Source organism: Mastomys coucha, unplaced genomic scaffold, assembly GCF_008632895.1.
Source record: "Mastomys coucha isolate ucsf_1 unplaced genomic scaffold, UCSF_Mcou_1 pScaffold21, whole genome shotgun sequence".
Classification (NCBI taxonomy): Eukaryota; Metazoa; Chordata; class Mammalia; order Rodentia; family Muridae; genus Mastomys; species Mastomys coucha.
The window spans coordinates 74,218,137-74,233,895 of record NW_022196904.1 but is presented as its reverse complement, the minus strand read 5'-3'; the positions used below and the strand labels follow the sequence as shown (position 1 = coordinate 74,233,895).

The window sequence follows — 15,759 nt, the reverse complement described above, 5'->3', positions numbered from 1 at the left end:
AATGCAGAAGAGAAATAGAGCAGTCTCCATTAATGGTCAGTTTCATTAATTATTAAATAAACATGAAACAGTTAAAGCAGGCAGTGTAGTGTACGTAGGGTTGTGAACACCAGCTGAACCCTGCCTGTGGGCATCCCAGTGCACCATGGTTACAACCTTGGGGCTCGTAGGGGACACTGACAGCATTACTGGGGAATAAGGGCTCCTCCCTCCCTTTTTCCTTCCTTCCTTTCTTTCTGTTGTCCCCTATCCTGACAGTCATGAAGTCTGCCTGCACACTTTAGACCATTTTTCTTGATACCTACAAAATGGATCCATGTATAAGAATTATAGATTAGGTCTTTATCTATTAGCCAAATTTTCTCTTTACTGGTCGTAATGGGGCCAGGTGATATTATTATAAAATATTAGCTCTCTCTCCTTTTAGATGCCCAGGTTTAACCTTACTTTAATTCTCAAAGCTATATCAAAGAGAGTGTAGGCAGGAAAACTAGAGGCACGTTTCCTTCGATGGTCCTAAGTAGACACGGACAAGTCCTAGAGCCTCTGGAGTGAAAACAGGACTGTCCCCATGCCCATTCACAACAGCTTTCTTCCCATCCTTGGACGCCTCCACCAGTCACCCTTGAGTGTGTCTGAGCATAGCCCCAAAAGGATCAGGAACACTGATTTGTGTCCCAGATGTTTTTAAGACTCGACCTTAACCTGCCAGAGTTTAAACCAACTACCTGCATAGTCTCTCTCAGGATTAAAGTCATAAATATTGAATGCAAGTTCCTGGGAGCATCTCTGTGGTGTTTCTTTTACCTTTGTAGAATAAGGTCTCTTTAGAAGGATGAAGAAAGGAGGGAGGAAAGAAGGAAGGAAGGAAGGAAGGAAAGAAGGAAGGAAGCCAGCCAAACCTGAAGTAGTAGGTTAGTAGGTTCAGAGAAGAAACTTCCTCATATAAAAGGCTTTGGCTTTCTTTACCTTAAATTGCCATTAGATGTTAAAACTGAAGCAGTCTCCCCGACCTTGTAAATGCTCAAGAGAATTTCTTTCTGCCTGAAGAATTAGCTCCATACCCATAAATGGGGCTGTCTATACTATATGAATAGAGGGTCTGAGAACAGCTCCGGTAGTGCTACAAAAGCGGGCAGCACCAGAGTCCTGAGAGGAGGAGAAACACTGAGCCCCAGCCTGCTTCCTGCTCTATTCCCAGCTGTGGAGTTAGACATTTAGTTAGTGTTTAGGCAGAGGCTATGCCATCACCCTCGCTCATCCTTACTCTATAGCTCAGTGAGTTGAGACCCTAGGCTTCAAATTCCTGTCCCCACCTGAGATTTTCTCTGTAAAGGAAGGAGAAAAAGAAAATAAGCTTAGGGACACAGGAGTGAGCAGAATGTAAAGGTGGTGGTCGTTAAGACCCTGCTGACACTAGAGTTAGCGTTGGCCTTATATCTGTCTTTCCCCACCCAGGAGGTCTCTGGATAGGGTTAGGTCTCTGAGAAAATGATTCTGGGTGCTAGGAAAGCATAGAGAAGAACTGACGGTGTCATGTGGGAGTCCTGTCTGGGTCTTTAGTTTCCATGATCTTTGCAGGATGGGGTATATGGATGTTACAGAAACATTGGGGACTGGGGTGGGGAGATGGATCCTCAAGGAACCTAGCTGCACTGGAAGTCCTAAGCAATCACAAGCTCGCTGCCATTTCGTTAGTCACATGGCTATTACCATCTTTTGTTTTTGTTTTGTTTTGTTTTTTGTTTTGTTTTGTTTTGTTTTGTTTTGTTTTGTTGAGACAGGGTTTCTCTGTATAATCATGGCTGTCCTGGAACTCACTCTGTAGACCAGGCTGGCCTCCAACTCAGAAATCCTCCTGCCTCTTCCTCCCAAGTGCTGGGATTAAAGGCGTGTGCCACCACTACCCGGCGACTATTACCATCTTATCCTTGGCTGATCACACAGATGTCCTCTACCGGTAGTGGGGATGGTTCTATAATAACATGTACTCATTCACCTATAAAGAATATGAGTCCCCATAGGATCCATGCATGTATGGACCAATCTTGGCAGCTGCCTCCCAAGATAAGTCCCAGTTGACAGTGTTGCCAATACATGATCTTTTTTGCCTCTGTATAAATTCTGCTACTATCCTATAAGGCCTGAAATGTTTTGCTTGGGAATTGGGATAGCATGCTTTCTTCAGTTCTGGAGATGCCTAAGTCAGCATGAGTGGTTTCCCAACCAATGAGGGTCATGACCTACAAGTTGTCTTGGTTAGTGGAGATCAAGTTTTACCCCTTTTTTTTTTTTTTGGTTAACTTAAAGAGCATTTGAATTAGGCCAGCAGAGATGTGGCAAGAAACAGAACAACATGTGAAATAAGACATATAACCACACAGGACAGACCTTGTACATGGGCACAAAATTCTATGCACAGAAGAAAGTTGTAGGCAAAACACAATAGTGAATATTATGGCCTCAGCTGAAGGTCAGGGAGTCCATACCTCACCAAAATTTTCCAATTTTCACCAGGAACACCAAAAGATGTCACCTGGTTCTTCCATTCATTTCCCTTGGCTTTAGGTCCTTAGAATTATAAGCAAAAGCCCCTGACAGACCCAGAGGGGGAGGGAAGGATCCCCAGCACGCATCTGAGTTGCTAACTTTGGTATCACATGAAGAAGTAGGAGGGAGAAAGTGTTCTACAACATGGATGCCCTAGTTCCCCATGAGGATGGCGTGGGCTGAGACCAAAGGCTCAATGATACTTTTTGTTGGCAAACATTGAAGTTCCTCAGAAATCATGTTGTTAAAATCTGATTTGATGTTCCATCAGCCTTTATGTGTCAGCTACATCCAGTTAGGAAAGCAGCTTCCTGGGCCCATACAACGAGCCGAGAGCATGGTCCAAGGCAATGTTAATGCCCTCTATTTGGATAAGGATTCTACATGCCCAATTCTGCTAGGCTACTTGATTTATTTCTCTCTTGCTTTCAATCCGTGGCCTCCCTGGCTCCCAGGAAATGACAATCATGATACAAAGGGATAATCCTGGCACCAGGGAGAAAAGGGAAGTTAAACCTAATGCCATTTCCATTTCACCATGTGATCATTGGCCACAGACACAAGGCCACATGTGGATTGAAACACTCCAAAAGAGAAGTTACATTTGCCATTCAGCTCTGACCCTTAGCCCCACCAGAGAAAGCCTAAAAAGGCAGGAAGATCAAACTTATTTATTCTATGAAGGCAGAGTACCAAAGACAAGACAGAAAGATAAGCTTGAGGTCAAATCTTCCCAAGAGAATGTAAGCCAGAGGGTAGGCAACTGAGGTCCTGGCCACCAGAAGGAGCTTACCTGAATCCTGGTATATGGTCACCTACCTTGTCTCCAAAGGAGACAGAGAGCTGGCAAAGTGTAACTCCTGACATCGCTCAAGAGGAGGGAGATGGAGAAGAAAATCAGTCATGTCTTTTGGTTAATGTCAACAGTGGAGGCCTGCAAGCAGGCTCATAAGAGAAACAGTGAAAAAGTTAAGGGTATGGGTTCAGCCGTGTTTAGATGTTTGGATGGCATTAAAAGAAGAAAGGACAAATTACACTTCTTGAGTTAGAACTTAGAAAACCAGGCAGACTTAACCGTAAAGATCTGTAAGCAAGTGCATCAAGGGAGAGGCTTCTAGAGGGTGTAGTTACATTGTGTCATCGAGGGAGGGATTGCTCTTCCTATCTCCTTAGCTGTGTCCCAGAAAAGTCACCGAGGGGCAAGATGGCTGGAGTAATGAGAGAATGAAGAAGACAGGACAGACATACAACACACATACAGAAAGGCTGGGATCCAGTGACCTGTGTTCACCCTGATAGAGTACACCTACTATGCAACACCCCAGAACTTCAACATGTTAATTCTGTACAGCGTGAGGGAGAGGGTAGCTGGTCTTGGTAGGTCTCTGCACCTACTGGCACAAGCAGAAACTGAGGGCAGTTCAGTATCTCAAAGATGGGCAATGAAGACTGGATTTAGAGCTCATACAAAACAAGTTAGTAACTGTCAGGTAGTGTACAACTTGAATCTCCAAATTTGTTAATCTCTCTGTCTCAATCTGGTCATTGGTGTACAATGTTTCTTGTAGAAATGCAGGAAGCCAAACCCACAGCAAACCCATAGCTTGCTCAGAAGGATAATTTAAGATTCTAAAGCATGCGGGACATTCCCTCCCTCCCTTATCCCCCATGGCATCTGTATGACCTGAATTGCATAGCAGAATGCTTCCAGAGACAGTGGCTGGGCAAGCACCAGCATGTCCATGTCTTGCATTTAGCATCCGCTTTTCAATTTTAAGCTGAAGTAGCACCAGCAACTCAGTCATGACGACACAAGTCCGGACAGGTGAAAACAAATCAAGTCAGGCCACAGCAAAAGACACCACTGTGCCCGAGGGCGAGCCCCTTTTGGAAAGCACGGGGAAATTCTCCTCCTCCGAATGCTCCACCCAGTCCAGCCTGAGTGGAGGCTGGAGGAAAATGGAATGTATCACTCCCTAAACATCTGAAGCTTCTTCCACTGATAAATAGGATGCACAAATAGAGAGGGAAAGCAGACCCAAGCGCCCTATTCCTCCTCCCCTAATCTTACCCCCAAATCTCAGCCATGTGCATTTTTAACCCACAAATTGTGAAGAATTATAGACATACCTGGTCCTATTAACCAATGTTGAAAGGTGAAATTCCTGCCAAAGGAGCCAAAAAGTTTGTGCCCTTGTCTGATCCTTTCCGTAGGTTAGGTAGGAAGCAGCTGCCTCTATCAGACCACATTTACTTTACCCAGCAAGATTTCTCAGCATTTACACTGTTGATGGGTTGGTCTAATCCCCACTGGGTTGGGATGTCTGTTTACTAAGGATGTTTATCAGTCTCCCTGTATGTTTATCCGCTTGTCTCCTGCTGTTTGTGAGAATGAGAAGTGCCAGCAGTTCCCTTCACCAAGAGCCATTAAGCTAAACCCAACAGTGCTGAACAGTCTGCAAAGGACTGTTAAAACATAGGAATCTTAGAGCAATTTCCACCAGCTGCCACCTCCCAGGAAGGTGATAGCGAGCAAGAGTGAAGTCTACCTTTAAACTTCAGCAGCCTTGCCTCTGCCCTCTAGGACCAGAGACTGCACTAAGGTCTACAAGTCTTGGGCTGCCCCAGATAGGAGATAGAGTGCAATTACCCCAGACACTTGGCCTAGCAAGAGGCTAGTCCATCTATACAGGGCTGCAGCAGCCTGGGTCTCACTCTGGAAGCTGGGAAGTGGACGTCAATATGGTTGGGACCCAACTCAATGGCTTTTAAATGCACACATGGCTTTTGGAACAATTACCTAACAAAGATGTTAAGGACCACTGGGTTATTCCAGAAAGAAGTTTTATATGTACTTTGGGAGCAGGCCACGTGCCAGGTCCTGACGACCATCTGCAGGTCAGTTGGGTATAGGCAAATGACCCACAATTCTCCCTCACACAGGAGAGGTCATTTTGAAGGTCATGTTTACTTTGTAGTTTTAAAAGTTACTAGTCTAGTTCTGGAAAATCAAAAGTTTCATCAGTCTCCCTTCCCATGGCTGGCACCATCCCTTCAGGTCGTCCTTCATCCTCTCTTCCTCCAGAAAGACTCAGGTTTAGGTGGGAACTGCGTTTATGCCCCCATTATAACCTGTGTTTCCCTCAGAAAAATACTCAGCTATATTGACCTGAATTATATTGACTTGAACTCTTTTCCTTCCGTCTGGTCTCCATTCATCCAATGTCTTAGACTTAAGCACTATTTATCAAGTGAGTGCGAGTAGGCTTCCATGTCAGGGCTGTCTAAGTTCCACCTCTAGGCTTATATGATAAAGGAATAGGACAAACCTGTTGATATCCCTGAACCTTCAGTTTCCTTAACTGAAGAATTGGGTACAGGACTCATCTCTTAGATTTAGAAGTGAATTGAAACAATGTGCCCAAGTCAAGTTCAATATGTAGCATGCAGTTGTCCTTGCTTCAAAACTCTGTCAATGTTTATCTCAAAAGCAGCATAATGAATTGATTTTTCTTGTTGCAAATGTTTAAAAGCATTCTTTAAATGCTTAAATGTTTAAAACCTATCTTGGAGGGTTATTTTTTTATTTTGAAATATGTTGCCTGTAATTAATAGAACCATGTACTCTTGAGTAGAATAATCAGCCAATCTTCTCCAGTCTTCTCCTGCTCCTCTCTACCTCTGACTCTCCCTGAGGTACAACTGAGAAAACATCACCAGGTATCATCTTGTGTAACCTGGAGGTTTCAGATGCAAATGAACACTACAGCATGCCTGCACTCTTCCATCTGACTCCTCTTTCCCATCCCTTCCCCTTTTCTATCTCCCTTTCTCCCTCATCCCTCCTTCCCTTTTTCTTCCTTCCTCCTGTCTCCTTTCTCCCTTTTCCCTCCTTCCTATGTCCTCCCTTCCTCTTCATCCCCTTCTTTTAGAACTTACTGGAGCTATCTATAGTCCAAGCATTGTTTTAGAGCAGCCTGGCTTATCTGAGATAGGACATCTAGCCTTAGTGACTCCACTTTGGATGTCAGTATGATGTGAAGGATACGATCTATGACAGAGTACAGGTGCAGCAGGCCAACTGAGAGAAGGCCAAACTGAGGCTAGACCCTATAATCACATTTCCTTAGGACTGTGAGATAACCAAGAAAATGCAGGAGCAGAGCCAGCCAAGGGAACACTGGCAGGGCCAGTGAGATGACCCAGTGGGGAAGGTGTGCTGCACAAGGCTGGTAACCTGAGTTTGATCATTCCCAGGACTCACAATGGAGGGTGAGCACTGACTCCCAAGAGTTACCTCCTGTCTTGCATCTGCACACACACCTACATGTGCTTGCTAATAGATTTTATTTATTTAAAGAGGAAAGAGGACAGGGGCATGAGGAAAGGAGGTGATGGCATGTGGCTGCCATGTACTGCCAGTAGGTAGGGTTACCAAGACATGAAGAGAAGCAAATAGAAGCCACACCTGAGGAACCCTTGGCTATGTATCAGTGTCACTGTCCCAGGAGGATGGGGCAGAGCCCTGTGGATCTGGGTGTGGGTGGCAGTGGAACTCAGAACACAGCAGGAACAATGAGCCTAAAGGCAGACACTGTAATGAGATGTGGCATTGAGGGAACAGAGACTCAGCAAGACCCTGTGGTGGAGTCAGTGCGGGAGAGACAGGAAGAGAAATGGAAGCCCTGCCTGCAGGCTGAACAAGCAAGGAAGTTCCAAGTGTGAAGAAAGAGCAACAACTAAGCTTGTCTTCTATACTTGACACACACAGCACATGTGCATAAAGACACACACATGCACGTGCTTGTGAACACACTCAATATCCTCTTTAGCTAAGTCCCCAGAATAATGTAGGCAAAATTCTCATTCCTCCTATTTTCTGTTTTGAGGCCACCATGAGCAGCCACAGGACCATAGAGGGCTATGAGGATGAAGCACCAGTCAACGGACAGGCTCATTCTGAAAAAACAAAACTATTCTTTCTGGTCATGCACTCACACTTCACAGGGCTTCCTCCAGTCTTTGCCACTCAGCTTATTCTGTCAGGAAGGAGAAGGCCTGTTTGGGAGGGACATGCCGTTCAGGAGTGTAGAGCCCTTGAGTGGCACTATGATGGGAGAAATGACAAAATATGACAACCAGGACCCCCAGTCTTAGTTCCCAGAACCACATGATGATTTTTTTTTTAAAGTATCGTGTCCTTTGGGTGTTTCAGCTGAGAGTGGACAGAGTGGTGGGCAATTCCAGGGCCGGCCCTCGGAGGTCTGGTCCCAGTGGCAGAGCCAGCATCACGGACAACAGAGTGGTGAGCAGCACTCCCACCAGCAGCCTGGCCAGACTGAAGTGTTCCAGGTAAATCCAGCGAGCAGCGCCTTCTCGTAGGTGTAGGTACCTGCGCCTTCTCTGCTTCCTTATGCCCCTTTCTGCACCTCTGCCTGCCCTGCCCGGTAGCCAGCAAGAGATCCCACCAGCCTGCAGAATGGGGAGCCCACAAGGGGAAGGAAGGTCCTGCCCTGCCTAGTCAAAGCCTTCAGGTACACAGGAAAGGCACAGGGGCCCTCACCCTTTCAGCTGCACTCACACAGGAGAGACTGCATCCTGAATAATACCCCCAAAATTGTCCAAGTGGGGTGTGTGGAGCCAAATACAGTAGGGGGGCTGGCCCTGGAGCAGGGCTCATACCCATCTAAGAGCTAGAGACCCTCAGGGCTCACCATGGGCAATATACACAGCCTCCCAAGAGCTGCAGGTTCCTAGGGGCTTGATTGCCTCCGCCTGTCTTAGCTCCACTATGGCAACCAGGAAGAGGGACTCCCAGCCCCAGACCCTTAGCTCATGGCTGCTGGACCAGGGCTCAACTCTCTAAGCTAAGGGTCTAAGGCTACTTCTAGACCTCCACTACGAAAGACTTGCCTTGCTTTTCTCAATTCCTAACACAGATCAATCTTCGTATGCTGGTTATGACCTTGCCTATCATACAGGGCTCAGCCTCCCAGGTTTTCCTGACACATTGTAAGTGTAGGTATAAGCCCATTGACTCCTCTCAGCTAGAGATAGGCCTGCCCACACAGCCCAGGCTCCTCTGGGGGACTTTCAGAGAGCTGTCTGCCCTGGAGAGCAAAGCTCCAGGGAAGAGCCAAGGTGTAGAAGGCTCAGGTCACATTCTTCCTCCTCAAGAATCAATGCTACACACACACACACACACACACATACACACACACACACACACATACACACACACACACACACACACACACACACACACACACACATACACACACACACATACACACACACACACACACACACACACACACACACACCCTCCCTTCCTAGTATAGGGAAGTGCCTTCCCCAGCCCTCCCTATGACTTCCCTCCCTCCTTCCACTGTAAATACCAACCCTTGTCCATTGTTCATCTCACAGGGAGACCCTAAAAGGCATTTCCTAACAGTGTGTCTTTAAGCTCACCCTGCTAAAAAGAATTCTTGGCCAAATAACTTTGTGAAACACCAATTAAAGCAAGTTATTCGGTTTCTTTCTTGCAGGATTTATCAGAGCCTTTATTATAGAGGCATGGCTCTCTAGGAGGTAGGGAAGTGTGCCTTGTTTTCCCAAGCATATTTGTCCACAGAATTCTTTTCTCACCGTTATCACATGGGCTGGGAAATGGACTAAGCACAGTGGGACTTCTGCCCCATGGAACTCTCCTAATACTTTCAGAGCAAGCCGTCTAAGGTCTTGCAAACTAGGACCAGATAAAGTAACTGACCTTCCACTCTGGGTTGGCATCACCCCGACAGGCCACACACACTCAGGCTCCTGCTTGGTTGGCGGTCACATGGCTATCCAGTCCTAATTACTGTTGTAGGTTCTGCTTGCCTAGCTGGGGCATGGGGTTCTTTCCACCCCTGGGCCTGGTTTAGCTTCAGAAAAAGGTTTGTATTCTAGTGTTGTTTACCTTCAGCATGATACTCCCCAAGAGAGCAGTTCCCGGTGGTATCGGGTGTTGAAGCCCCCTGAAGTGCAGCCCTGTACACAAAGCTGTGCAAAGGAACATCTGCTCACTAGAGAGACAGCCAAGGGATCAGTCAGTGGCAGGCTGGACTCCGGGACAAGGGCAGGCACTGGGTGAGGTCACTGACTCCTGCGACTTTCTGTTCTTCTTCTCTCCAGGACATGCTACCCATGCCGGGCGACCCGACGCAGGGGACTGGCAACTATAACATCGAGGACTTTGCTGACCTGGGCATGTTCCCTCCATTTTCTGAGTAGCTTCAGGCAAAGCCAGGCTTCTACTGTCCAGGCGCTATTATCATGACATAGATGCCCGTGTTCAAAGAGGGCCCCCTCACCCAGCTTGCCCTGCTGCAGGACCCCCAGACATCCCCCTTATTCCCATCCTCCCTGGACATGGCATCACCTGGCTCTAACCCACAGCCCTGGCTTCTTGGGTTTGGGATCTTTGTATTTATTGTACTTTATCTGTGTGCTCAGAAGGGGGCCTCCAGGATCTTAAATTCCATTGTGAATAATCTATTAATGGACAATTTGCACCCATCAAGTGTTTGCTTGATCCACAATGGCTGGCAGCACCAGCAGGTCTGCCTGGCGCAGAAGCTGGGTTTCTTTCTGCTTTTTCACAGCTGCTGCCTGGAGGCTTCGTGTCAGAGTGAGAGGCAGTAACCTCTGCATTTTGAGCTGGAGTCAGGAGCACAGGATGTGAGTCTCCCACACTAGCTATCCTTGATGGCCTGGGGCCAGGTGTGCTTTAAACCTGAGAATCAAAGTTGTGGCTTGGTAGATGTACTGTGGTGTGTTGGTGTGTGTGGCCAGTGCAAGTGAGAAGCCATCCCCATTCAGCTGCATTTCAAAGGAGAGCATGACTGGAGCCTGGGAGCTGGGCTGACTCCCCAGAAGCCAGGGCTGGCGAGCTGCTCACTCTCTAAGTCAGTTCTTTGGTTTCCTGCCCTTTTACACACATCCTCCACTTCTTAAAGTTTCTAGTCCTTCCTCCTTGTGGCCTATGAGAGCGTTCACGCTTCTCTTACTAGGTCTGAGGGACAGTGTCCTGACTCCATGAAGGTCACTGCGTGCTCCCTGCTCTGCCGCAGAGAAGAGCTGATTTCTGCCCAGCGCCTTCAGGAAGCCAGACCTGGCCCTCTGTATAGGATTCGGATACCTGGAAAGAAGATGGGGCCACACTCTGGGTGGAGAAGGGTTCGCTGGGCCACCTGAGCCTCTGTCCTCAGCAGGCAGGAGAGGCAGGAGTATCTCAGGGGTGGGTGCAGGGGGGGAGACACAGCCAGGACTGTGAGGCCAGGGACTCTGCTCTGGCCAAGCTTCTACGAAGACCTGAATTCCTCAGTGGTCTTAAGGTAGAACTATGAGCTAACTTCTAGAACAACAGTTCTCAGTCTGTGGGCTGTGTTGGGGGTGTCAGACTACATTCCACAGGGGCTATATGTCAGATATTCTGCATTTTAGATATTTATATAATGATACATAACAGTAGAAAATTACACTTATAAAATAACAATGAAAATGATCTTATAGTTGAAGGTCACCACTACATGAGGAACTATATAATAAAGGGTCACAGAGTTAGGAAGGTTGAAAGCCACTGTTCTAGAAGCTTCTACCTGGCCTATCTCTGACATTAGAGTTCCTGTGTTGGTCAGATTTTATAGAGCTTCAGATTCCACCCATTCCACCCTGCCCCTCCCCCACTCCATATGCTTCTATGAGTTCTCTTTGCCTCCCTTCACTTAATCAACCCACACCAAGATACCTCACACCAGGTATCAGCCCACTGATGCCCAAATGTGAGAGAAGCCACAGAGCTAGCTGGGGTCCTCCAGAATCCTTTCAGGAACCTCTTGTTAGAACAGTGGAGGGCATGCTCTCAGAACAGACCTACCATGCTGCCTGGCTCCTGAGAAGCTGGGAGTACAAGAGGCTCCAGAACGCACAGGGGCAGAATGAGTGTGTAGATTAAGAGCCTTGCAGAACACCACTCCACTCAGAAGCTCAGCTCTGCCATTGTTTGGACAGGACTCACTTGAAAACTTTACTTGGCTCAGCAGACTGCCCTTGGCAGCAACCCGCCCTAAGGGATTCCCGTTCCTGACAAACCCCAGCCCCAGAGATCCCCAAGCAGCTTTGAATCCCAGCCCCAGAGATCCGCAAGCAGCTTTGAATCCATTCCATGGAGAGTATGGACACACAGTCGGAGCTTCATCTCAGCCTCAGAACCCCCCAAACGTCTCCTATGTGTGCTGCCTAATTTGGCTTCTGTCCCCAGCAGCCTGGAGCTGGCCCCAGGTGGTGAGCATAAGTTATAAAAGGGAAAAAGGCTCAAAGCTAGCTTCAGGAGCAAAGAATGCTTTGCAGCGATGAGAACAGCCCGAGGCCTTTAGCTTGTGAATTAAGAAGTGTGGAAGCTATGGGTTTGGTTTTATTGCCTTTCGTGGGAAGTGGGTGCTTTTCTTGGGGTGTGACATGGACTGTCACACTGCCTTGGGTTCAGGGCACTAAGGTCTGCCAGAAGAAATAGGACAGAATTCTCGCTTGCAATCATCTCATGCCTTCTCTCTGTTAAGAAGTTGAGGGTAAAGACAACTCAGTCCTTGGTTCTGGGGAGCAGAGGGGAAGGAATGTTGGGCAACCCAGAGACAATAGCAAGCACGTTTCAATGGCTCCTGCTTCTCCCCAGTCTCATCTAGGGAGTTCCATAGGCTAGAAGAAGGTGGGGATTTAGACTGGCTTAAATTCTGAGTCTTTTCTATACCTCTTCTGCTCCTATGATGTGATTCTCAAAAGCCACATGTGGAGGAGGTTGGTGGGGGACGAGAAGCCAGAAATGAAGAATACCACCCCATAAGGACTTCTCTCACCCAAGTATTTTTGAAACACGTGGAGGCAGAATCAACGCTGTTATCCTGCAAAAGATGTCCCTTCATATGTTCTCTGCAGAGGAAGCCAATATACTGGTCCTCCAGTTAATATCCCTCCAGCTACCTGTCCTGGTGATGGTCTTACCAGGTAGGGATGGATAGAATATGTTGGCTTCCTGCAGTTCTGTACCTCACCACTTCATTCACTGCTGAAGTCCAGTTGGCTCTTAGTAGGCTGAGCAAGCAGGAGAGGGACATACAAGGACCACCCGAGTCATTTGCCAGAGTATAGGAGCTCTAGAAGAATGGGCCATAGACTGCCAGACCAGCCAAGGATAGTTCTAGAACCCTGCCTCGATGTCACTCCTGTTTGTTTCATTGTGGTTTCAGGGAGTGAGTGAGCCAGCGTGAACATCCACATTCATCTTGCCCAGCTCAGCCTGTTCTTGCATCATAAAGTAACTATTATGGGTAGTAGTATTTGGATTGGCGACATAACCCGCTGAGGAGGAGCTCACACTCCCCTGTCATTAGGAGGACACTGAGGCCCCAGGTTAGCCCACTGGCAGGCATGCACACTCTCTTCAGCTCTGAGCTAGAGATCTGGCAGGTCCAGGGAGAGGATTCTGTATTCTACTTTGTAGCACAGTCCAGCCAATGAGCAGTAGCCACTCCCAATGTGAGCTCACCTCTTTGTGACATCGATAGCCTGCTCACAAGCAAAAACAAGTCGTTTGCTAATCACCAATAGCAAGGCAAAATTCAAACCTTCTTTGTATGTGGCCATGGGTTGCTATGTGCTAACTTGCCAGTTCATCTTCCCTCCCCTCCCAAGCTGATGCTCACCTGAAGTGCCACCACTGGAGAGACTGAAGCAGGAAGGGTCGCGAGTTCAGGAGTTCAAGACCTACCTGGGAAACATAATAAAACTAATCTTAAAAACAAATCTAAGCTGAGTAACTTGGCCACGTTTCATGTGCTGAGGAGTCACCAGCTCCCTGGCTGCCAGCTTCCTCCATTGCCTAGAATCTGGGACAGCTTTAAAGAGGTAGCTCCACATGTGACATGCCGTGTCTTGTGCCCTAAGCTGGGTTTGTTCAGGTAGCCTGCAAACCCTAGTGGCTACTGGCTATAGCAAAATGGAGCTTTTCACAGGTCATCCAGGGCCTAGCAGTTTGCTTTGTCTAACCGTCTGTTTCCTCAAAGAAAACTTCACAAGCAGGCTTCCAAGAACAGCAAGCACTTACTCATCTCTCTCTTAGCCTTTCTTATGGATGTGAACTGTGCTGTGGGTAAATCATTTGTATTTCTTGAATGTTCTGTATGACTAACAGGTATTAAGTCACTGGGTATATGTATAACTAATGTAACTGCCTTTTAAATTTTCATTACAATAAAATGACTTTGCTCTGAAAGTGAGTGCCTTGGACTAGCTTGTTTTGAGATATTTGCCCTTGGGAGTCTGGGATAAGCCACACTATGCAGTACAGGCATGCTAGAGTCCCCTGTTTTGAGTGTTAACTACTAAGGACTTTTCTTATTAGGAAAACTAATAGTGATTCTTGAGATTTGGTGTAAGGCAAAGGCTCTCTAAAAGCTTCAGTGGACTGAACTTCACAAACACTAAAGGCAATTACTTTTCAAAAGACGCTAAAGAGAATGCCTGGAAGGAAGTAACTCTGAATCATATATCTAAGGAAGACTTGTGTCCAGAAAATACAAGGAACTACTCCCACAATTTAAGACAGAAATCTTAGTACCAATAAAAATAGCTGAGTATCACATGCCCGTGTTTCTCCCAAGAATTCATATACAGGCTGCTGGGCGTGGCACATGCCTACAATTCCAGCCTCAAGCAGGCTGAGGCAGGGTTGTCTGAGTTAGCCCAGGAGTTCCAGACCAGCCTTGGCAACACACTGAGAAGCTATCTCAAATATATTCATGCTCACACACAACAAATACACATATGGCATTCTGGGTTAATATCTTTAGTTTTAGAGAAACACAAACTAAAAGGTCAATGAAATAGTATTCTAATACATAGCTAAAAAATGGATTAAAAAAGAAACCTCCGTTCGTGGGAAATAGTACGGCCCCTTCACATGGAGGTTTCTGACAAAGTTTTAATAGGACTGTTTCTTTGTTTGTTTGTTTGTTTTTAATCAATGTGGTAAAATGCCCTGACAAAAGCAACTTAAGAGAGAAGGGGTTTGTTTTAGTTCACAGGTCTAATTAGGCTTCATCATGATAGAGAAGTCAAGACAGTGTGAACTGGTCATATCCACAGGCAGGAAGCAAGGATGCAAACGAATTAGTGTCCGCTTACTTTCCACATTCTATGCAACCCAAGATCCCCTCTACAGAGAATGGTCCTGTCCAAAATTAAGACTGGTCTTCCCACATCAGTAATCCTAATCACAATACCACCCCACTACGGACATGGGCTAGGATCATCTGCCTGGGATTCCAGATTTCATCAACTTGATAATTAATGCTATCCATCACAGACCTATTTTTTAAAGAGTAGGCTAACCATACCATAGAACCATAAAACATATTTTTAAAAGGCAAATTGCCCACCAGAGTGGGAAAAGAACACATTTTTCTTACTCATTTACTGAGAAATCCTTAAATACTTAGGGATTTAGCCTCAGCGGGGTACAGCAGAAAACTGTGCCTATGACCAGTCTGCCTCTTCTCTACATATGCTCATAGTGTGAAGGCAGGAGGATTTCAGAGCAGGGATACAGCAAGAAGAAACATTAAATAAAGCCAAGTTCTTGCCAGGACCTGGGCTGACACCTTACCTGTAATCCCTCTGTTGTCGATAAACAATGAACCAAAGTAAACTCTTTATAATAATTATTTTCCTAATTGTGGCATTATATACGTCATGTAGAGAGTATAGAAAATTACTAAAAATTAAGCTGTGAATAAGTGACGTGCACTTGTAATACCTGTGCTAGGGAAGTGGAAGTAGCCAGATCTTTGAAGTTCACTGGCCAGCCACTCTGCAGATGAGTTCAGGGTTCAGGGTCTGTCTCAAGAAAAGAAGAAAACAATGAACGCTCCTGAGGAGCATCATCCAAGGTGGATCTCTGTCTTCACATTCCCATACACACACACACACACACACACACACACACACACACACACTTACCTTGAACACACACACACGTGTTTGTGTATATGTGTGTGTGTGTATACATATGTGTGTGTGCATGTGTGTGTGTAATGCGCTGCAATTCATTATCAGTAACCCTGAGTAGAGGGAGAGAAAGTCAAGTTGAAAAATGAGAGGACACAAACTGCT

The 15,759-nt window shown here is 46.6% G+C and overlaps 1 protein-coding gene across 3 annotated transcripts in view; it reads left to right on the top strand.

Moving 5' to 3' along the window:
• Positions 1-13,861, top strand: part of Arnt2 (aryl hydrocarbon receptor nuclear translocator 2) — a 163,779-nt gene extending 149,918 nt beyond the window's left edge. For 2 of the 3 annotated variants that reach the window (XM_031387230.1, XM_031387231.1), the window contains exons 18-19: positions 7,766-7,902; positions 9,727-13,861. In XM_031387230.1, coding sequence (XP_031243090.1) covers positions 7,766-7,902; positions 9,727-9,825 — 236 coding nt within the window. In that variant the 3' untranslated portion in view covers positions 9,826-13,861. Of the gene's footprint in view, positions 1-7,765; positions 7,935-9,726 lie in introns of all 3 variants that reach the window. The other variant, XM_031387232.1, reaches the window with a different exon arrangement.
• The last annotated feature ends 1,898 nt before the right edge of the window (positions 13,862-15,759 follow it).